Genomic DNA, 24,666 nt, shown 5'->3' with positions numbered 1-24,666 from the left:
GTCTTGTCAATTTTACTTTTAATCGCTCATCGTGAGTTTTTGGCGCAACTAGTATAATAAAGCCTGGTTCGACTTTCTCTAAATGGAATATTTGATAGTAAAAACTTCCGGCCATGAAAGTAAAGTTTCATGTCTCTTTGGAAACCACCGATTTGAACATACCTAACTCCAATACGTGTGTAAATCTTGATAACCACCGAAGCAAATATCCTGAAAAGTACGGCCAGCTGATTCCATTGTGCGCAACTTATTATAGTAATAACATATGGTGTAATTTAGTGGAGCTATGTCGAGAAGCTTTCAAGTTTTTATCCGGGGACGTATTCCTTATTCTTCGAGAGGGGTCCAAGTGCGTGAAACTCTGAGGTCCTAAAGCATGTAGATACGTTGACAAGAAAGAGATAACAAAGCAGCCGATTGAAGCGGTGAAGAATCGACGATGACTAGCAGAGTCTTCTTTGGCATGTTGAGAAGGCCATGGAACTTGATCGTGGAAGTTTCGATGGGCGACTCCGTAAGTGGTTCAGTGAGTGATTTAGCTGTCGATTTCAGATGACAAAGTGTGGTCGATTTGAGCGTGGTCGAAGGATATTAGGGCAGGCTCGGCTGAGAAAGAAGGACTAATGGTCCAAGACGATATATCCACGGCCCATATTTTCGTGATTTTGATCTCCCATTTTCCATCATAAATAATCGGTTGTCGTATTTTGGATCCAATTTGGCTGCAACTTTCTCGAGAAGTTTCGAAGGATCACTCAGAAGACGCCGTATGATTTAGTCGATCGAAAAACGAAACTGCGATTTGGACGAAAGAGTACGGGAGGTCCATTGAGCCGCTTAGTATCATAGAGCTTGTGTAGCTAGCATGAGTTCCAATAGATAGACAAAGTACAGACTGAGGTATAACTGTAAGTAATAAGTCATTGCTGGGAGATAGCCGGGTTCTTATGCGATTTCGAGATTGCAGATCTTGGTGTTCAGCTTGTAGGGTTAGGAGAAGTGATTCACGTCATTACTGTCGCGGTAAGGCCATGATACCACTAAAATCTCACCTGCCATATTAATCCCTAGTCTCTGTAAGTTCAATTTATTCATTCGCAAAATTCGAACATCGCTAGTAGAAAGTTTAATTTCTAGGCCCACAGGGACCAGGGGTTCGGAGACATTCAGAGCTCTAATTATTCGCTGATTGATATATTCATAACACAAAGTTTGAGAATTTAGCTGGAAGATCCAGCGTTTGGATCAACTGAGACTTAGAAGATTATCCTATCAGACCCAGGTAACTCAGCTTAAGTCCGAGTCATTTTCAGCATTAGTGTTTTCATTTGGTATAAGGCAGGGTCGTCGAGAAGGTGTATGACTGAGAGAATTAGCAAAGCGTACTTCCCCCTAAGTTTGGGAGAGTATTTCAGGCTTGGAAGAATATAGGCTTTCAACCGAGGTAACCGAGGTTGCACAGAGTGGGCTTCGATTAAGTTTGAGATTAAGTTGGCAGGTTTTGTGGAGTAGGCCACAAATCCCCGAGGAAAGATAAGAGTGTAATGCACTGCTCCATTTACCAAATAGGGCTCAACTATTCAGGCCTTGAAAACTTTCTCCTTCTTTGTGTGAATCCCTTTTAAATCGTTTACTAAGTCTTATTCACCCGGAATCTTAAATAATTAGTTTCAGCCCTACAGACATGATGGGGAGCAAGCATATTCACATCGTATAAAATACTTTGATGGGTTTTTAGAGAAACACAAAATCAATTCAATTGCAAACAGTACGGCTTCAGTGGGAAACCCCACAATAAAAGCTTCAGATAAATACTTGGACTTGGTCTATGACGAAGCCCGAGCCCATAGTCCAGGCAAGATCCTCCAACTTTTGAAGTTCTCATGCCATCTTGAGCATTTAAATTCATAATAAAAGAGTTTCACCCCCCACCCCCCCACAACATTATCTCTTTCAAACTCACCACGTCATTGCCCCTTTTCACAACCTCAATTGATATTACAAATTCATACATATCGCCATCGCTCAAGTCTAAACAGTGCTAACCGCAATCCCATCTCCTACAGCTAACATTTATATTCTTCTTAATGAAAGAACCACTCTATTCCCCTGCTAATTCAACTACCATCAATGCCCTTCCAAGAAAGCCAGTACTTATCCCCAGTCTATCTCTCGGCACTTTTTAGGATTACGACCTGATCCAGTGACCAAGTTTCAGAGTAAAGGGTTGAAAAGGAACTGGGTTCCACTTGGAATTGTTGGACTGATGCAAGCTCATTTTATATCTAGGTATTCAAAGACTGTCAGTATTACTTGGCTCCAACAGTAATTCCAGCACTTCATTGTATTCAGGTCTGAGTGTCTTTGATATTACTAGCTTCAGCATGATTTCTAATATTCTATTATATTGCATGCATCACTGGCAAATTGCTCTCGTGCCCCTCAAACATCATGCGATTACCCTTATACACTAGCAATCATACTTGATTTACTGTTATACCCTCTAGATTCTACATAGATTCTATACCAGGATCTATCTCAAATTATAGATTCTAACCTATAATAATTAAGATCAAAATAAAAATTCGATTTTTCGCTTCAAGGGGAAAATAACATTATGTTTGTAGAAACTATCCTCCTATTTTAGAATCTATCATAGAATCTAAGGGGTATAAAAGTAAATTGTCTTTCAATTTTAGGGTATGAGAATAATTTGCCGCATTATAAATTAGCGCTTCTGAGAACTTCTGGCTTGAAGATTGGCCAGTTCTTGAGCTTTCGGTAATTTTAACATCGACAATAGTTCGATTGTGTCTGTATGAGCTGCATATTGCATATCATGATATGACAGTATCATCGGCACTTTAAAGCCTCATGATCAGGCCCATAACTTGTTCTGTTACGTATCTGAGGGATTCAACAGCTTCAACAAGGGCACTGTCAATGCTGGCCTCCCCGAAAAGACGCGCAGTTGTATACATCTTGTAATATGCCAATCGCTCTATCAACTCAAAACGAAATAATCACACGATCTTTCACTACAGACCACATATATTTATTCCCAAAAAAAAGTAGCGTGGCAGAAGTATTAAGGTGGAAGGAATAAGAGCAGCATGAACCGTAAAGTTTAAAATGAATAACTCAAGAACAAACGCCAGCAAGTGGATCGTGTCCTTAAACTTTTCAAGGGTTGAGGGTAAATGAACATCCTCTGTCCACGATCCCCATGATGCCAAAACAGATGATTCACAGAAGAGAAATTCTTAGGTGCTGAGGTGGATACGATGTGATCATAAATTGGGGATCAGCATTGATAAACAGGATTGAAGACCTTCCTATGTAGTCTCAACTATCATGTCAGATTGCGGGACAGTGAGACGGTACTTTTCCAATACTATCGCTTAAACATATATTCCATCACTGTATAGCCAGTTCTTACCACCATACACTCGTGTGATGTCCTAGAGACGAGAGAAAAGTATGGAATGCTGAAAAGACCTGCTCAAAGATTTCTTCTCCCAAGCTTACAATTGCCAGTTCGAAAAATTCGCAACATCCCAAAGACACCCCCCCCCCCCCCCTGTATGCACTGCCAGCGTCTGTCATTGCACGAATGGCCCACAGCACCGTAAATCATCACTGGCGATAGCTTAGCTTTTCGTAATAAGGGAATGTGTCAGACCGGCTCTGCTAGAAATTGTGGAGGTGGTGTAGTAGGTGGGGGGTAGGGCTTAGATATGTGGATAATAGAGTAAGGTAGTTGATATAGAAGTAAGTGACACTTCCCCTCGAGACGATGCTCATGTCCAGACTACCCTCTTTCCTCCCCACTTCATTCTGGCCTCACGACTACCTTTTGAAACAACTATGGCGTTGGCCAGTTGTCGCTGGAGAAAGCTGTTTTGCCTGCCTTGTGATATGAACAGCAGTCAACCTCCAAGCAGGCGAAACAGGAACTTGAGTTTGAGCTTGCGTATGCTCATGACAACAACAGCAATCATAACGTGGCCATTTAAAATGAAAAATACCTTCTCCCTCGCCCTTACTGGACAGGACAATGAAAAACGTCAATATCATGCCATCCATAATCTGACAACACTCAAACCCCCTTCAATACCTCCGGGAAAGCTTCGCAGGGTTCACTTGCGCTTCGAAAAAAGGACATGATCAGATGACGCAATGATAGCAGCTCGAAAAACTTTAATAAATTAACTGTCCAGTACAAACGCCCAGTGATGAAAGAAAGACGGTGAAAGACCGCGCGAACGCCTTGAGGTAACATCGTTCCACCGCATACATAAACCCCAACATGTCCTGATCAGAATTACCCTTTTCAATCTCCCACTGATTTTTCTCTTTTCCGGATTGAATACGATAGGTAGCACTCGGTTGTAGCATTGTCCCGCATGCATGCATGGAAAACTTTGGAAATGTTGAAATACTAGGTATGTACCAAGCATGTAGGTATGACATATGTACTCGGTGTGCGTGCCATGCAAGCAAGATTCTGAACACTAATACCATCTACTGTAGAAAGATGTGTGCTACATTATCGGACCAATCTTTAGCAGATTTCAACATGATAGATCGACCATAGGGTTACATTTAAGTTTCTTTGCGATAACATAACGGCATAAATCTGTAATAAAGATAGACATAAAACAACGTATCATTACTGTACTGACAGCGAACCATGGGGTGCCGAGGGTGCTTAGGTATGTTAGACAAGTTGATCGAACAGACCTTTCGATATCTGTTTGTGGATTTAACTTTACGGTTTGACCCATTGGTTTGAGGGGTAATGGGAATAGTGGATGGATATCCCACTTTTACACAGACAAGCTTCAAAAGTGGGAGTGGACACTTAACGTGACATTGTCCACTTTGAGAGACATATACGATCGCAAAACAACTAGAGTGGTCTATTCAGGCTATGCATTCAGCTCACGCGTAGCGATGCGGGATTGTTAATCGAAAATCTAACGAGTGGTCGCACAGTCCAAAGACCCTTGAGCCAAGAAATCATAGGACGCGGGGATACCTCCGTAAAAAAGAGCGCGAATCTAAGACACCCATCTTTCGGTCTCCAGAATATGATTAAGTGCGAAATCGAAAAGTTGAGAAAGACATGGCTGACGAATTATTCCTGTGGAAATTACAGCAGGGTTACATCTCACCAGGTAGACGGGATGACGCTTATCCTGATTCTAACCCCATGTCTATGCAGCTACCAGGTATAAATCTACCAGGTATAAATCTCTAGCTAGAAGCAAAGAAGAGCACTTCGGTTTCGCGTTGCCAAATTTCATAAAATTAGATGATAAAAACTAAACAATGTTTTCTTTAAATCTATGCTTGGATGCTTGAATGATGGAGTGCTTGAGTGCTTGAGTGCTTGAGTGCTTGAGTGCTTGAGTGCTTGAGTGCTTCGATGCTTCCGGCTCTACGCCATCTAGTCATGCGAAAGTGCAGATGCCCAAGATCTGCCTTGTTGTTTCCCATTTCTGAACTGTGTGCGTGCGTGTTCTGTTTCCCCATGCTTGCGCCTATGCTAGGCAAATGCAATGCCAGTATATCGTACATATGCGTAATTCGACAATTGGAGAGATTATCGACAACAAATTCCATTCGAGCTCTCCAACTGCATAGCTTTCCCATCTATACCAACATCTGTTTCAAGGTGTTTTGGCTCTATTCTGGGCATTAGCATCCTGAACATATTTCTCCCCGCTTAGCCTGAACTGTTCTGCCGGTTGCTCTCGTGTCATCACAATACCGTCCTGGCTCCCCACCGCAAACCTCGAAGAATCCCCATTCTCCCTGATGGTACTTGCTGAATGCGGCCATGCTAGGACCCCAGCTGGAGGCCCTGTGTAAGAAGGTGCTGAATTGGGCCTTCCATCATCTGCAGCATTTCCTCCTCCGCCCCTGGTATTCGCATGATGATGATGATGATGATGAAAAAGATTTGCAAAATTTTGTTTTCTTCGCCTTTCTTCCTTCTTTCGAGCTTTCTTTTCATCTCTCAACTGTATCTCTTCAGCGGAAAGATCTTGTTCACCGTTTACCTGTTCATAGTTCAGATGTTTGATAACCTTGTAGAAGCCCGCTGCGAGAACTGCCCCCATGAAAGGTCCTAACCCTGTACGAAAAAGTTAGTTCGGTAAAGAGAGGAGATCATCTGTGAATAGTGTAATAGTGCGCCAAATAGTTTCACGCAGCTAGGGTAAGGGCCCAGCAGTGTACATGAAACCGGCGCAGAACTAAGCCGTGAATGAGAAAACCCACAGTAAATCCAATGATAACCCCTAAATCCTCCGATAACTTCTGCGCCAAATGCTCTAGCTGGATTCAAAGCACCACCTGTCCAAGCAACGCCCATCAACTCCGCAACAAAGAGCGAGAGTCCTATCCCCACAGGTGCCACGAAGGTGACTTTAGTTTTCTCGGCTGCTAACATGAGAATGGTAAACACTAGCTCGACAGTAAAGAACATCTCAAGGAAGAGTCCTTGGGCAATGGAAGTACCGGACGCCAGTGCACAACTAAAGAGTACAGCGTCTCCTGGAAGAAGGCCTCGAACCGCGGCGGCAGCAGTGATAGAGGCAAGAACCTGGGCTATGAATATGAAAATAGATCTAGATGTTTGACATAAGTGAGTGTGTGATCGTCTAATGCTTGCTAATGAACATATGGTACAAGATAGGTGGATCAATCAACACTGCCACCAGGATTCTAGACGAGAGGACCCCTAAATTGTTGATGTTTAGTCAGGAACTTACCTGACAGGACCCACCACACCTACAAGGCAAAGAGCTAATGTGACCTGCATACATTAGTTAGCAAGATTCCTCCACCAAAGTAGTAAAATCGGCTCCATCAAGGACCCGAATTCCGGAAAACTCTATGCTCGGGCCTATTGCTGATACTCGGTGGCAATGTTGCATAGAACTGTGGAACTGGATGTCCAGACCAAAGTGGATATACATACAGCCGGGTTAAAAAGTCCTCCACTAACACGAAAGAAGATCCAGACGTTGACGGTGAGACTGAAGCCGAAAATCAAAGCAATGTAAAGCAATTGATTTATATCAGGACTTGCAACTATCGCTGGGTTTCTTTGAGATGTCTGATTGGCGGTTTGTGTTCCGCCATAAGCGAAAAAGAGGAAGAGAAATGTTCCGACGAATTCGCCCAGGAAAGCGACGAAATGATTTTTTAGACCACCATTAACTTCGTTATTGGCAGCCATCTTGAGGCCCGTAAATCTTGCTTGTGGGTAATTGAGATGAAATGTAATACTGGAGCAAATGGGAGCGAAACAATTTCTGGGGTTTTAGGACTGAAGATTTAAGAATTTGGAAAGCAGAAAGGGAAATGATTGAAGATGTCACAAGAAATTCAAAAAGTACTAGCAAGAAACCTGATTTATTATTCACTTGTAGAGAACAATGACATGTATACTTTCACTTTGACTTAATGTACGCTGGTTACAAAGTTAAAAATGTGCTTTGAACTTGATGCAACAGAGGCTGGAAATCGAGATATCTGCTCAGAAGGAAAAATGTTTGCGAGAGAGGAGAAGAAAGGACGTGAGCAACAAAACTTTGTTGCTTTTCTGTCTATTTCCCACACTCCATATTAACTCCCATATCACTATAATACAGTCCTACGACGATCTCATCCGTCAGTGGATTGATAACGGAAGCGGAGGATGTGAGAAATGGTATCGACTTCAAAGCGATTAAAAAGATGATCGCGATCCCTTCGAAAAACACGATTCTAAGTCGATTTGTTTTTGGTATTTCCTAGGCCTATACCTTGTGTTGGGTCCGGCGATTGCAATGTGTGGAATTTGCTCATGATACTAACCAGCAATTTGAAATGATGCGTAGCCCAAGACCCTTTCGAAAGCTAAATACATACAGTAGCGTTCAAGAACCAAGAGAAAAGGAACGTGGATTTCCAAATCTTCAGCGTGATTGGGAATTACCCGATTAGGTTATGAAACCCCGAAGTTGAATTGAACAAGCACACGATGAGGAATAGTCTTCATGCGAGCATGGAACTCATACGCAACCAGTATTTTGGTAAAGCGTTTTTATTGATTGGAAGAAAGTAGAGATTATAAGTTCAATAAAGGCTGAATGAAAATTAGAGAGCCTGTCTCGCCTTATTTTATTTCATTAAACTTGTTCAATAACAGCTAAATGATCAGAATTACTAGTTATAGCTTTGAGGATAATTAATCAATACCTATCTAAATACTAAACACTTTGCAATTTACAGCTATAATTATTGAGAAGAAAGAAAAAACAAGTAGAAACTAACAATCAGTGAAAATTAATGGCCTGAGCTTTGCTTTTTCGGATGATAGGCCGAGCTCCTTGTAGGCTTGGAATTCCTAAACGATATTATGAATTCCAAAATTAACTCTGGAATTGGAGCATTAATTGTAGTCATAGGGCTCAATGGCCATTCTCTTCAGCTGATTGGGGGTTAAGTACGAAGAATTGCCCGTTCGAGAACGAAAGTGAGGTTGGGGTATGAGCATCTAATTGAATAGTCCAGCCAATTGTACACTGTGCATGCTTTCGTCAAGCTCGGGAAGAACGACCCCCAGTAACGGGGAGAAAAATACCTTGACAACGGAAAGAGTTCGTCGATGTGGCATACCTTTTACGGCCCTGTTGTACTACATCAGTTACCCAACTTTCAATTTGACACCCGTGAGTATACTAATGTCATTGTATCAGTTCCGATAGAGCCACAAAAGTTAGATATTTTATGAAACGTCTTCACTTCACGCCTTGCCACATGGCTAGTGGGCATTAAAACATGCGAGTTTCTGGAGGAAGTTCTGAGCACGTTTCTTGGACTTTCACAATTCACCTAGTATTAGATACACATCAATTAAAAAAGGAGATATGAAGTTATCATATAAAGCCCCATTCGTATCCCGTAGTGACTTGGAAAACGAGATTATGTAAATGATGACTTGGAAGAGATATTGACTAATTGTAGATCTTTGTATCTTTCAGGTTTCTGCACTGAACACCAAGCACGCTCGAGGCACGTTAAGTCCCCCTCCCCGCAGCATTATAGAGAGAGTCGATCCTACTATGTTTCGTAACAAGAAAAGATAAGCTGGTGAAGATCATGAGATTCATGAGAAGTCTTTTGGAACAAAAGCAGAAAATATCTATTCTTTTGCACAAGGTGGTCATTATAATTGGCGAGGAAAGAGCGGAAGTGTCTCCGTCGTAAAAAGCTTCGGAAAATAATCTTCACCCTGTCTTGACCCTGTTAACCAATGTAAGGCACAACCGCATATGTTGTGCGACAGTAGTTTATTAGCCGAGTGTCACTCAGTATTCGGGATTCGGACCCTATTGAACTCGTAAACATTGATACGCATCGGTAATTTTGTGGCTTGAACTTGCATCGGCCTCATACATCTTCGAAGGTTCACACGTACTTTGTACCAATCTAATCCAAGATAAATGGACCCCAGAAGAAAGATAAACCTTATTTTGAAGAGGAGGGACCCTTCCAGCCCTCCTCAACCAATCATTCTCTTGGTGAGGCAAAACGTCGGCAAAAGAAAAGATACATGTACAATGATGAAAAAATGGCATGGATTCTTCAACCCGCCACTTACAACTCTAGAATCTCTTGTAGGGTTGATGAAAACATTGCGAGAATTGTGTGCAAGAGAATTCTAGACTAATCCATAGTCAGAATGAAGGTAATCGGTGATAAAGAATCATTTTTTGTTTGTTTGGAGTGTTCACCGCAACAGAACTAGACGCTAGGTACATAACACCCCTCTTCGAAAGATCTACAGAATCGAAAACTTACCCACTTACCTACTTTGTCAATCAATCCACCTACACTTTACCTATACGAGCAATCAAGAAAACACCCCCCTGATCCTTGGGGATATCCGATGTATAATGCGGATTTTAGAGAAACCAAACTAGTACCGTTCTTTTGAGAGACCATGAATTGACATGGAACTAATTTTCATCTAGCTTCAATTATCAAGACTATTTCTTGTACCAAAGCAACTGCAGACTGAATGTAAATGTGTATATATTCGAAAAGCTCTCTCGCACTTACCGAAAATCTTCCCCCTTCCGATCTTTCCTACTACATCCGTTCTCCCAATTTTGCTTTTCTACTGCTAGACAAACTTATAAAACTATTCTTGGGCCCCCTCATTTACAATTATACATATGTGATCCATCCGCCCCGCAACTCTACCAGGGAAATTATCCAGACTTTCAGAGCTCGAGTGTCAATATATTGGCTCCATCTTCGTCGGGGATTTTAAGCACGAACCATTTCGCGATACCCTTCTTCGAAATCCAAAACTCAGAAGCACCTTCCTTATATATACACTTGTACATCTCATCACTTTGGTTCGAGACCGAGATACATAAGTGCACGACTGGGGAAAGTACTTGGGGTACACTTATATTTGTGGACCATCATCTTCTACATCCTACCACATCTTTCAGTCTTCCAATATATCTACCATCTCTTATACAACAAAAGTAGCCTTATCCAATACCAAAGCCAATATGAAGGAAGATAGATCTTCACCCTCCGTTGTCACCAAATCGGAATTCAAGACAATGAATGGAGTAACTAAAGCTCAATGTATGTAAACATTTTCATGAATCAGTTCAATCCATCCTCAATCACCTCAAATCTAACATAAATCATTAGCTACTAAGAGCCGAAGAAGCGTAGCAAACATGAACGAGACTGCTCTAGCGAAGAAGAGAGAAAATGACCGCAACGCCCAAAGAAACATCAGAGAGAAGGCAAGGAAGGAAAAGACCGAAATGGAACAGAAAATCCAAAAGCTAGAGAGCCAGCAAAGAGGTTTCGATGAGTTGGTAAAACGGAACGAGAAGCTGAGAGCATTATTATTAAAGCATGATATCGATCCTGATACGGAAGAAGTACTCTCACCTCGCCAAACACAACCCCTAGAGAACATTGCACCAGAAAAGCGAAGTCTAGGGTCATCACAAGGCTTCCCTGCTGAAGGTATGTTGGAAGGAATGGAAATGGATCGCTCTACAACCGGATACCAATTTCCCATCGTTTCTCAGCCGAGTTTACAACAAGCACCTGGGCTTCTGCCTATATACAACTCAATGGAATCAAATCAACTTCTAGATTCCCCTGAGCTCACAGGGTCTCCCGCATCATTATATTCGCATCATTCGGCATCTCGAACCGGATCACCACAAAACACAGGAGCCGTCTCTCCACCATATCCAAGTCATCAATCCATGACTCCTCTGCAACATATGTCTCAACCCATGTATCCTCTCTCGATGCCTATCCAATCCATGGGATCTATTCCACAAATGTCGCCACCTCATGATATATCACTCCAGCAAAATTCTGGATTCCAAAACACATATACACAAGACTGGACGTTTCCTGGGTCAGCTGGTCCAATCTGGGACCAAACCGTCGCATTCAGACCTATGTCGACTTACGCTGTACCTATGACTATGGGTATGTCATAGCTTTCGAATCGCAAGAAACAATCCGTTGACGAGCACTATCCTCAGAAGAAAAAGATTCATCGACGGTACAGAATGCACACTCTCAGGAAACACACAGTGAAGGAAGGCGTTAGGAATGGGATCTGGGATTTTTTCTAAAATACATGTCGACGTACAGCGGCATGGACGGAGTTACATGTGTTAAATTGGCTGCTTTATACCCAGTTCTAGGATACACAACAGGACTAGATTTGTTTTGATTGTGTGCTTTTTTTTTTTTCTTTTTTTTCTATTTGGACATTGGAGTTTGCAGGTACCAGGGTTACAACATGGAGTGGAAGGGTAGGGCAGACTTAGATTCCTCATTGAATTTGGATTGTCTTCATTTGTACATTTATTTAGTTTTCTAGAGATAAATACATGTCTTCTCGATATTTTTGAAATTTTATCATTTACTTGACGGGAATGGTGATATCTTGACAATGAAACTCCCCCTGGTACCAATACATGACAAACCGTTCTAACCTTAAATTACCCCGCCAATCTTCACAAGACATCCAAAGGGTCTTGGTCATTTTCCAAACAACATCAATTCAGTCACTACACACATATGAGATATTCAGTACAGCAAACACCTTACTCATTCAATAGCGGCCTCTGAAAATTTCAATTGTCTATCAAACCCCGATCACACCATATCACATCAGACTCCGGTGGAAACATTCGGAAGAGCCAAATTTACCCCTCCAACGAAAAGATCTGCAATCCGAAGTATAACCACCCTATCTAAACAGAATTCTTGAGACTTAGTAGGTGTTAGACTACCAAGGGATCGGTACAATGTGCTAAATCACGCTACTATTGGATTGCAGAGGGTTAGGGCTGGCGTAGGCTTGATGCGATATCTGTGCGGAATGTTCCCAATCGCGTGGTAAACTAACATTGAAACTGGGTTCTCGAAATTCAACTGTGTTTACATTTTTGGAGGCGACAAATGCCCAGGTATGAATCGCCATCTCTCTCCTTCTGCATACCAGTACACCGTGTTTCCATTTTCAATTTCTGGTATCTAAATGTTACAAACCTGACGGTGTCTACCCATGCATTCAAACACCATCGTCGATGGAGTGCATAGGGAAAAAGTATAATATAGTACTAACGTCATTTCCATATCTTATTTCCGACATTCATCCATTTTGTTCTCGTCAAATACTTCTAGAAAATTAAACTTCTTTCATCTAGTCGATGCAGGGATCAAAAGGGGCTTGATCGGTTAGTATAAATGGTATCTTGAGGGTACTACCGCGTCGCCCATACACTACCGGTTGATAACAGTGGTTAATTATTATTTTGAGTTTTGCAGAATCGAAGGAAAACGTGGCTTTGCGGGATTTAAGAGATAAGTTCTGAGAGGGGAAGAACATTTCCGGGATCCGGGTGATTTGCGGGCTTGGGGATGGAGGAGAAGGGTGGGCAGAGAAAGGGGAGGGGTTCTCAAAACTGGCCCAGTGCGTAGGGTTTTTCCATATTGCGCGATGAAGACTTGAAACTTAGTGGTGCTCGTGGTGGTTGGCAGACTAAGAGACTAATTCCCTACTAGAAGGTAGATCGGCTATTCATGTGACGAATCGAAGCTTACGATCTTACGAGTAATGAGCAACGAGTGCGGAAATGGTGCCACAGCGATGGGTTTGTAGCCACGATTAATGGGTGAGGCGGTGCTTGAGAGAGGATTGTTGAGTTTTACATTTTGACTACGGAGATTTTAAAACACATTGGATTACAGTGTAATAAGTATTTTCAATATCGACAGTGAGAACGAAATCAAACTTTACAACATTATCACCACGCACCGTAGAAATCTAACACTCACCCCAGCTGAGAAATCAACACAGTATCAATAATCAATGCAAATAAACTCATAATTATTATTAGTAAAGGCAACACCCGGAGCGGAATTAACAAGTAACTCTGTAAGGCTTTCCACGTGGGAATTCTATCAACTATTTTAGTTTCCGACAATATCTGATCGCATCGACAATAATCCTTCTTACATTATCGACGATGGTTTCAGCGCTGATGACTCGTTTGTTCATTATCATTATCGAGACTGAAAGAGTATGTATCTAAGCCTTAGAAGCTAGCTCCCATCTGTATAGCCTGAATTCGATAAGAGAAAGTATGATTTGAAGTCCTAGCCTTTTTCCGCGAAAAAGAATTCTTGGAGAATATCCAGAACGAAAAAGTAATCACACTAGCAGCAATAAATAGGGAAAAAACAAATAGTATTTCGGTTTATCGAAAGGTCTAGAAGATACAAGTAATATCGGGCGGGCTGGGACTAGCAGCTGAAAATTTTGTTCCGCCTTCATCATCATGTTCCCTCTCAAAAGTACCGTAAAAGCCGAAGCGAAACCCATCCGATCCGACCCGACTATGTCAAACCCCATTGCGAAGCCATCAAAAATGTCAAAAATTAAGACGAGTAATGGGTTGAAACTTTAAATGGCCAAGAGAGAAGGTAGGCCGAGTCAGGGGTCCTTCTTTCAAATTTTCTCTCACTTAGCGAGTACACTATGTACTATCACCGAGAGCCCTATGGGCTATGGTTCACAAAGGACCAAGTCACTTGAACTTAACGCCTAGATCTTGGTACTCAGACTCTAGACACCAGATCTGTAATAGGATAACAAGGAGGAGCTTTGACTGAAATTAGAGGGTTTGTGCCGTTTAGTCTTTACAGTAGTGGTGTGTCTAGTAAGTAGTGTTATGGCAGAGCGAAATTGGTGACAGACAGAGATCGACAATATCAAATAATAGACACAAACCCAAGAACCAAACACTAGGGATTGTGGCGTCAGCGGAAACGACGGGTAGAGTCAGCTACCTACATACTTCTAGTCATCTAGACATTTTGAGTAGATCTCACATAGATGAGTCGATAAAACGACAGGAGATGAAGAAATTTTCTACAAAACAGATACTACTCTTTTGGGAAATGAATGGCTTGGCCGGGAGAGTAAAGATGACGATGTGGCGTTTCTGGGGAAGATTTCAGGGACGCGTTAAAGAAGGATCGACTTCTGCTATCCGTCTTCTTCATCCTGGAAAGAATCTCTGTGTTGCAGCAAACCTGGATCAACTAACGAATTACAGCCAGTTCTTTTTATTTTCTTTTTCTTTTTCTCAAACTCGATAGATATAAGCTAAGAACTTCGTAAATAAAGATCGACAAAAACCGCAATCATCGCTCTTTCAAGGAAAAACTTCCTACCGTTAATGTATGATCGACAAAAAAATCGAAATTTGTGATTTAGACCCTCCGGTAGTGCTTTTACTGTGCAGCCCCGTATGAACCCTGCGGCTCATCTCAACTCGAGCGGAATTATCTCCACTCGACCAATCTTTTTGTTTCAGTATAGTATGGGGTAAAAAACACAGGGGTACAACTCGTCTGAAAGGATCGACCGATTGAGTGATTTTCCCTTTGATCCCACCTGCCGCAATATTGCAAGTGCGCTAGGCCTATGGATTCGGAACGGGACGGGCTCAAAGGGATGAGGTAGGAGGAGGATAAATGGTGCAACATAAAGACTTGTAGCAGGGCGAGCCGTTTCGTTTTGGAAGGTGCAGATCTCGGAGATTTGTATGGATACGGTGTGTGTCACGAACCCTCGGATATCGGATGGGCAAATGGAAGGTGGTGATGACGGAGCTGACTACCCATCAAGGTAATTTTGAAGATATTTAGAGATGACACTTGGGAGTACCGGGAACGGGGTGGAGAACGGTACCTAGATAGTTCGGGGAGGCGGATATGCAGAGACGGGGTTGCATACCCCTTTGGGTAATTCCGAAGATCCTAGGGAGGTTGGTCGAGATCTGTGTTTTATGAACAAGAGATCTAAGGAGCTTGGATCGTGAGTTGTGAGAGGTGTTTCATGAACCTCCGGTGCTAAGAGGGTTGGTAAATATCTCATCTTTTGTCTATCTACCTACCGAGTCTATCTACCTGGTATGTGGTACCTACTGAGGAATGTACCGATATGACTTCACTAGTGTGGCGAACGGTAGTTCTAATTCTCTCAAGATTTACAAAGAGACGCAAAGAGGTGTGGAAACGGGGCTGATTGCTTCTTTAGGTAATATTGAGATACACGAGCACTTTGTATCGTGATCATGTACTAGACGGCCAGACCGAGACAGACCTCACCATGGGGTTCCCAACGCGATATGGTGATGTAAGACGGCCATGCATAGAGTTCTAAACACAGCATGGTAATGTAAGATTACCATGCGTGGAGTTCCAGACAAACAAAACATGGTGAATGCAAGATTACCACGCGGCTGATTGGATATTCAATGATTGGTGAATATATCCGCCAGTCAATTCTGATTGGATTTTAGGATATCTACGTTTCAAAAAGCCTCCGGGTCTAGAGGATGGGTGTTATAGTTAACATTTTACTCCCTTGTTATATCACCTGTCTAATATTGTTGATACCGTTGATAATGGTGTTGATAATGATGTAATTATATTGATACCGGCACCCTCCCACTGGGCGTATCTTACGTCTCGCTGTACATCAACAAAGGCGTCACCAAAATGCGGGACCGACGGGGTGTGTAGATCATTATGCTTCTACCTTCATCCACATCTAGACCATCTTCGAAATAAATGATTGATCTACGGAGTCCAATGAAGACTGACGAAAGACAAATGTGATAAGAATAGAACGAATCACATGGTTTAACTCACCAGATATAGTAAGTACCAAGATAAGTGCTTGCGAGCACTGGGGTATACGGTTAGAATATGAGATTGTGGATACTACAGCACACACAGCACATCAAGTGTATGCGCCGAGGTGGATATCAGTCATACACATACATCTATGGTGTTATCTTATTTATGGAGTCGATTTCTCCACGCGTGCGTCGATGTTTCTGGTTATTTGCTTTTGCTTCTGTGCTTGGGTGGATCGCTCTTGGTATTTCTGCCTCCTGTACAATGGACACTGTACGGATGACAGTCTGTGTTCCGAGATCTCAGATATGGATCTTGCATGAAATGACTACGGAGATAGCTCCGTTCATGTGTATCAAACACGGGTTTGTGTGGATATCGATCTAGATATGGATCTATCAAGAGACAGCTGAAGTCTGTGTGTGCAGTATGTATGAAGCTTGGATACCTACTAGGTATCTGTCTTTCGACGGGGTATCCAAATATGAATATTTTCATTGATATCAGACGAAATTACATGGTTGTATAGTAACTTCGTTTGCTTTACATGGTACTTATATTCATATCAATTTCATCATACAGTTCGAAAGATGGGGTATACGTCTAGTAGTATGAGATGAGCCCTGCCATTATTGAAATGGGAGGTAAGCTTTCTTTTGAATCAAACACTCATCCCCACCCTGCTTGGTCGGCGACCAGAAAGTAGAATATTCTGTTATTGTTTGAGAAATGTTAGTTAGTTTGAGTTTTATATCTTAACATGTATTTCGACGTATTGATATATATATTTGCATACTAGGTATATTTTTCTAGCTATCTAGCTATCTAGCCTTAAAGATGGAGTATTTATGCATTGGTCTCGTATACTAGTATATCAATAAAATCACCAACAGATAGATGACTATGGGTACAGTCTATCACTATCTGGTCCTCATTATTTCAGATTATAGTGGATACCCGTTTTAAAATCCAAAAGATTAAAAAAGAGTATTTCGCACGACGACATATAACATAAATCTCAAGGTCTAGCTGGATACAAGACAAGTAACCCCAGGAGAAATCCCCCTCCCCCTCCTGCTATCACCAATCTTCACCTATTTACTTGAGTTCTTCTATCCTTATATGATACAAGATTGAAGTCATCTACAATTTTATCTGTATCTGTATCTATGAATCCATAACCACCTCCTGTCTATCAGATCTAGTCCCTTGACTTCATCTCCGTTCACTTCAAACTCTTGTCTCCCCTATACATACATATGTTCCTTCAACCCGTCACTCCCTCTTTTCAAGATATACGTTCCTTACCTTCTCAATATATATTATATCATATAAAAATTCCACTCTTTCTTTGTGTATCCTTACTATCTCGACATATACACACCATTCAAGTCATTCCACTCTTTCTTGATATGCATACTACTATCTCAACATGAACACTATAACTAGAATCACAATTCCTATTCCTATTCCTCTACTACTTGATTAATTTATTCATTACTTTGCCTTCCTCAAAACCATATCCAATTTCTATCTTTTCTTCCTTCTTGGACATCTATCCATCTTACCATCCATCACCTCCCTATCCACTATCGTTCTATCCCCATCCAACACTCTCACTCTATAATCACATTATATCCATCCCTCATCCCACTATCTCTAATCTTTATACCATCACCCCTTCTGCAAACACCTTAAACTACCCCTCCGAAAACACCCCTCGTCCCTGCTCGTGGAGGTAAACATCTACATCCTACACATCCTATCATTCTCCCCTTAACTATCTTGCTTCATCAATTAACCATCCACCCTTCCTCAAATACATTTTCTCTCATTTATTCTACTTATTATTCAATTCCCTTATTCGACTATCTCTCTTCTCTTTCAAATATAACATTCTTTCTTTCATTCTATTATTCCTTTCTTTATTTTATTATCTATTGGTTATCATCTAACTATTCATCGCACTATCTAATTATCTCTCCTCTCTTCTCCCTAAATATATACCTCACCATCTACTCTACTATTTATCCCTTTTCTCTTCTCTTCTCTTCTCTTCTCTATATAAACCATATATAGTTACTAATTACAAGATGTATAAAATATAATTTAATTCATATTAATCTAATATTTCTAATGTAAATATTGATTATTTCAATATCCTTATATTCTTATATAAAATAAAAATATTAAAGATGATTGAAAAGAATAAAGATAAAAATAAATTATAAAATCTTTATAAAATCTTTATAAATTACAAGTCATAATAGAAACATAATAAAATTATAGAGATATATAGTATATAATATAAAATAATAGTAAAAGATAAGTAGAGATATATATATTATATCTTATCATATATATATATCATATATACACATCAAATCTATACAATAAATACTATACAAAACATATATATTCTTCTCAAGATTCTACTTCTCCACTATTCCTCAATTCTCATACTTCTCCTTTCACTTTCCCCCTTCTCTACCTCCACTCTTCCTCCTTCTCTACCTCCCCTCTTCTACTTCCCTCTTCCTCCTCACCTCTTCCTCCTCTTCCTTCTCTCTCTCTCCCTTTTATCTCCCCTTCTCCATTTACACTAACCCTTCTCTACTTCTTCTAATTCTCTTTTACTATATCCCCTATCCCTCATTCTTATCCTCCATCCTCTAACCCTTATTCCCATCCCCATCCTCTATCCCTAACCCTCATCTATGTCCCCAAACATCACTCTCTCTATCTTTCTATAGATAGCATACCATACCCTCTCCAATCTTCCCATGCCAGCTTCAATCTTCCCACTCCATCTCACTTACTCTTCTTATAACTCTCTTTCACTCACTCATTCCCTTATAACTCCATCTCACTCACTTACTCTCTCATTCCCCTTATAACTCTCACTCCCCTCCTAACTCCATCCCACTCACTCCCATTATAACTTCAAAAATTCAAAAATTCAAAGATACAAGGATCCAAAGATATAGAGATATAGAGATATAGAGATATAGAGATATAGAGATATAGAGATATAGAGATATAGAGATATAGAGATATAGAGATATAGAGATATAGAGATATAGAGATATAGAGATATAGAGATATAGAGATTCAAACATGCAGAAACCCCTTACTTCTAAGATCTAAGATCTAATATCTAATATATCCATGGATGAGTTGGAGGGTTATTTACCTACCTACCTACCTATCTATCTAGATACTTGTTGAAATATACCTATTATGCGAGATAATTTGTGAGATGATATGACATGGTATCGTTGATAATACTAATAATTGTGAAAATGAGAGGTGAGTTTCCAAGTATATATATACATACATGTACTAGATGTATATACACATCAACGAATCTCAAAGTAGGAATAAATCACATTGTATAGAATCAAGAATGGGCCATATGAGATATTTATATGTTCGATTTTAAGAATATTTATTGTTATATCAACATAATTGGAAGAAATAGGTTAATTACCCATTGAATCCCTTTCACTTCTCTGCCAAATAGCTTTTCCAGTCATGGAATCACGTACTATCCACATTCAACCTCCTACATAATCACCATACCACTAGCAATCCAGAAGCCATCCTCACAATTCATGACCATTACTATGCGGGGCTTCATGACCATGTTTTAAAACCCTTTGAGCATTTCCATTTCCATTTCCTTTCCCATCAATTGAATCATCTACAACTCGTTGTGCTCCTGTCCATCACCATCAGAATCAGCAAGAGCCGTCTTCACCGCCTCTGCGGCTTCGGAAATGGCACTTTTCACACCTCCTGTTGCTGCTTCGGTAGCTTTTTCGGTAGCTTTATCCGAGAGTGATGATGCGCTATCGGTGGCGCTATCGACTTTATCGGATGAGGAGGAGGTCTTTTCAATAATAGTTTCGGGTTTGGGGACACCGTCAATTCCCATGAGTTCGGTTTCGAAAACTAGTGGGGAGGAAATATTAGTTTTGTATATTTGGTAATTGGGAATGTAGATAGAAGGATAGGGGTAGAGTGATTCAATAATAGATATTTTGTGAAGGGGATATCTGATATGAGAATAAGAATTTACTTACTCAATGTACTCTTGGCTGGAATTGGACCCATCGCTCTGTCACCATAACCAAACTCGGGAGGAATGGTAAGAACTCTCTTTTCACCAATACACATATCGAGAAGATTATCATCCCATCTACAAGATCAAAATTAGTATTTCCATCCAAATCCTTCTCATAGCCATGACTCTCAGTAAGTAAAAAGTACATACCCTTTAATCACACTACCCTTTCCGACGACAAAACTCAATGGAGATCCACGGTTGTAGGAAGCATCGAATTCTTTTCCAACCTTTCCATCTTCCTCAAGATTTCCTCGATAATGAACATGAATCTTGTCGCCCTTTTGAGTCTTGCGCTCACATTCGACAGCTCTGGTTACATCAATCTTCACTTCGGCCGCGAGGACCGAGGAAGTGAGAGCAAGGAGGGAAATTGTTGAAAGACGCATATTGAAGGTGTTGTTGTATTGACGATTGATTGATTGATTAATTGATCAATGGATTGTCAATGGATTGAATTGAAATTTATGAAGGTATATTTGATTGAACAACAAAGAAGTATGAGTATTGGACACGTTGAGGGTTGAGGATGTGAATGGGTGAATTTGGGGTGTAGCGTAGCCTTGTCCCGCATGAAGCTCTCTCGGCTCAAGTGTGTGTTGGCCAATCAAATGGATCAATGATGGATGACTAATGATGGGTGAGTATCGTACATACAATCCCATTCGTACCTATCGATACAGAAATCACATGACGATCCTCTCACACCACCACACTTATGGGATTTCGTTGAATTTTGATTTTCCCCTCCCTCTATCCTTTTCTTCCCTTGAACAACATCATTGTTATTGTGACCTCGACTTCTCTTCACGATGAGATGGTTCGATTATTGATTTGTTTGTTTGCTTGTATGTTTGTTAATTTTCCACGAGAATTCCTACTATGATGTTCACCGAAAAGATACGAAAAGATACTCGAAGCTCTTCACACCTCAGCTCTTTATACCTTGGTATATACGATGGTATACATCTCATCACGAGTTATCCATCCATACCCAGGTACACATATACATATCCTTACACCGAGATTGAGATGGCAATGCCGATGCTATTCGTATGCGTAATTCATTCAACCGTCAGACCGCCAGTCAACAGTCATACCAAACCCCCCAGACTCAATATTTGACTCATCGTCTTATCGATATCAAACGAAATACCTGGGTACCTAGGCAAAAGGGCAAAAACAAACCAAGAAACCTCACCTGTCACCTCAGCTGAAAACATGGAAGCCTCGAAAACAATCAACCCGGATTCATGCAAGGCATCAATAATCAATCATCACTCATCATTCACGTCACCTTCTTGGAACCGTTTTCCCCATCTTCTCGTATCCTCTCGTATCGTATGTACCGTTCTACCATCCAGAACTTTCCGCAAATCTCCATCCCTCTTGTTTGTCTTTCCTGCCTGTTTCAAAAAATGCCCGATGGAAAGCCACAAGGGAAAATGAGGGAGGGGCCCGAAGGAAAACGAATGGCTGTGCTCTCTCGTACTTCCAAGCTTCACCAGTGCCTCCACATCCTTTCTACCTTCTTTCTACATTCGATCAATTCTTCTGGGCTGTGTCAAACAAAGCAATGCATCATAGGAAATACTCCATTTCCACTTCCCGATCATGACTGCTCCGCCGACGGGAGCCTTGAGCTTATTTCCTTTAATTTCCCTTTTCACGGTATTCCATATCCGAGTTTCAAGGCCGACGTCACCATCCAACCTCGATTCCTCTCATGGTACTTGGATGAAACTATTCACCGAACTGTCATTGTCCATTAGCTTGGTGACTCATGGGATTGAAATGTCCATTTTGAGTCAAATACCTCATCCAAAGGCAGCCACCCATTGGGTAGATGGTTCAAACTGTCTCCGTCCTCAACAGGTAGAGTGGGCAATGTCCTTGTTGGGCTTCTCTGTCAATGATTTTGCCTTCTTTTGGAAAGCTGCTGTGTACAACAGGTAACAATTGAATGATTTCATTAGTCAATTTCTCTGTTTCTCTTGCATCTATATAATAAGTATGATGTTTCTCTTTTTGTTTGCTTTTTCATTTGGTCAAGATTAACCATTAGTTTGATTATACGGAATTTGAAACAATACTACAATACTCCATTCTACGCCCTATACACCTCATACGCCCCATACGCCCTTCTACGATACAACAAAGTCAAACTTTCGCCTCGCACATCAAGTACATAAAGATTCCGAAAGTACCTATCCGAAGAACCTCAAATGTCATACACTGGCTCTCGTGGATACACATACACACAAAGAACTACTGTCATACATCATCGGGAATCTTCCCCAAGAGATTCGCAACACTCGTACGAAACTCGTTCATCTGATTATTACTCCGGATCAAACTCAAATATGTCGGGACGTTCTTCAAGCAGTGGGCAAGGTTATGGATCTAGAGGAAGTGGTGGAGAACAAAGTGTGAAATATAGAGATTCTGCTGCAGGTATGTAGATATCTTGACCAATTTTCTCTCATTATATACAACTTGTAACTAACAGATTTCTCCCAATTTAGATAAGAAATATATTGAAGGAAAAACATCAAGAAGTGGACACAACCATGTCATCAATCATGGAGATAGTCATAAACACTACGATCCTGCAGAACCGAGGGCAGGTGAAGGCAGAGAGAGTGATTATAATTCAGCACGTTATGAGAGACATGAAAGAGAGAAATTGCGAACATCGGTATCTCGTCGTTGAGTAGAATGACCTTAGGTGCATGAGTGGCGATTTGGAGTGAGGCGGGAAAATGAGGCTAAGCGACGCCACGGTGAAGGCTACAAGGCGGATTGTTTTAGGGGTTAGTGAGATGATGGGGGGGTTCCATTATGGTTTGTACCTTTGGTATTGATGGGGATACTGTTTCTACAATTGGTATGTGTATGGATATGGGAATAGGCATAGATGGCGTTAAGAGAGATTTGAATGGATATAGTTCTTGATTGGGATTGCGGGGTATTTGTACGAGTTTGGGGTGGGATATATGGGATGGGATAAGATGGTTTACACTCATGTAGTTTTTTTATTTAGGGATGGAATGGAGAATCGGAGGATAGAGATGTTTATCTAGGTATTGAACATATCAACAATTATAATAACTCTACATCATCTGATTTGTGTTATGTGCATCCTCCTGTGTTGGAAAATAACTGGCATGTTTACATGATGATATCTGGGTAAAAAAATATCATGCATGCATGTCATCAGAATCATACAAAGCATATCTACTGGTAGGTAGTTACACCAAACCGGGAATGGACATTGATCGAATGGTTCATGCTATGCTATGCTATGCTATATCATGCGAGGTTGTGATATATTAATATTGCGTTATGTGGTGCTATGTTATATTGTATTATATGTATATGTTGTGTTGTGTATATGTGTATATGTGTATATGTGTATATGTGTATATGTGTATATGTGTATATGTGTATATGTGTATATGTGTATATGTGTATATGTGTATATGTGTATATGTGTATATGTGTATATGTGTATATGTGTATATGTGTATATGTGTATATGTGTATATGTGTATATGTGTATATGTGTATATGTGTATATGTGTATATGTATTTTTTTTCAGGCTAACCTAGTGAACTAAGGTTATGTATTTCTGAGTATTTCTAGGTGTTTAGGTGTAATTTGATATTGGAGTTGGAATTGGATTTGGAATTGGATTTGGAATTGGATTTGGATTTGGATTTGGAATTGGATTTGGATTTGGAATTGGATTTGGAATTGGAATTGGGTTGGATTTGGATTGGATTGGATTTGGAATTGAGATTGGAGTTGGATTTGATTTGGATTTGGGTTGGATTGGATTTGGAATTGGATTTGGAATTGGATTTGGAATTGGATTTGGAATTGTATATGTATATGTATGTGTACAGTGTAGGCAATAGTATTCCTCGTAATCCGTATACGGATTAGATAGTAATACATATCGATTTTTTCCCGAAATATATATATACATGATATAGAATTCGATACTACTAAAGATATTCAATATTATTCTAATATTAAATACTTCTAATAGAATACAGGAATACAAATCTCTAATTGATACAAAATAAGCCATATACAAATTTAAGATTATTCTCAGATTTCAATAATATTCAATTGAATAATTATTATTAATTAATACTAAATCATTAATATTGTTAAGTATTTTAATCTTTTTTATTGCTTTTGAATATAAATATTAATAATTAAATAATATTTTTTCATTAGCTAAACTTTATTA

The 24,666-nt window shown here is 40.4% G+C and overlaps 4 protein-coding genes across 4 annotated transcripts; 2 read left to right on the top strand and 2 right to left on the bottom strand.

Annotated features, from left to right (window-relative positions):
- Positions 1-5,675: 5,675 nt before the first annotated feature.
- EAE98_009734 (uncharacterized protein) lies at positions 5,676-7,252 on the bottom strand (the record flags this gene model as incomplete). The annotated part of the gene is made up of 4 exons (XM_038957355.1): positions 5,676-6,142; positions 6,289-6,638; positions 6,783-6,826; positions 6,992-7,252. The coding sequence occupies 4 exons, from the start codon at positions 7,250-7,252 to the stop codon at positions 5,676-5,678; spliced, it is 1,122 nt and encodes a 373-aa protein (XP_038806294.1).
- A 3,334-nt stretch (positions 7,253-10,586) lies between these two features.
- Positions 10,587-11,665, top strand: EAE98_009733 (uncharacterized protein; the record flags this gene model as incomplete). Its single annotated transcript, XM_038957354.1, has 3 exons — positions 10,587-10,665; positions 10,735-11,541; positions 11,598-11,665. 3 exons carry the CDS (start codon positions 10,587-10,589, stop codon positions 11,663-11,665), a joined length of 954 nt encoding a protein of 317 aa, XP_038806293.1.
- Positions 11,666-19,843: 8,178 nt separating this feature from the next.
- Positions 19,844-20,793, bottom strand: EAE98_009732 (uncharacterized protein; the record flags this gene model as incomplete). The annotated part of the gene is made up of 3 exons (XM_038957353.1): positions 19,844-20,232; positions 20,364-20,479; positions 20,555-20,793. The coding sequence occupies 3 exons, from the start codon at positions 20,791-20,793 to the stop codon at positions 19,982-19,984; spliced, it is 606 nt and encodes a 201-aa protein (XP_038806292.1). The 3' UTR covers positions 19,844-19,981.
- A 398-nt stretch (positions 20,794-21,191) lies between these two features.
- Positions 21,192-23,502, top strand: EAE98_009731 (uncharacterized protein). Its single transcript, XM_038957352.1, has 2 exons — positions 21,192-22,858; positions 22,930-23,502. Exon 1 carries the CDS (start codon positions 21,658-21,660, stop codon positions 22,174-22,176), a length of 519 nt encoding a protein of 172 aa, XP_038806291.1. The 5' UTR covers positions 21,192-21,657; the 3' UTR covers positions 22,177-22,858; positions 22,930-23,502.
- The last annotated feature ends 1,164 nt before the right edge of the window (positions 23,503-24,666 follow it).

This window comes from Botrytis deweyae (genome assembly GCF_014898535.1).
Source record: "Botrytis deweyae strain B1 chromosome Unknown BDEW_030, whole genome shotgun sequence".
Classification (NCBI taxonomy): Eukaryota; Fungi; Ascomycota; class Leotiomycetes; order Helotiales; family Sclerotiniaceae; genus Botrytis; species Botrytis deweyae.
The sequence above is the reverse complement of the archived record's forward strand: the minus strand, read 5'-3'. Positions and strand labels throughout refer to the sequence as shown.

Excerpts from the sequence above, each read along its gene's own strand:
- EAE98_009731 (XM_038957352.1), top strand. The coding sequence starts at position 21,658 with ATGCAAGGCATCAATAATCAATCATCACTCATCATTCACGTCACCTTC.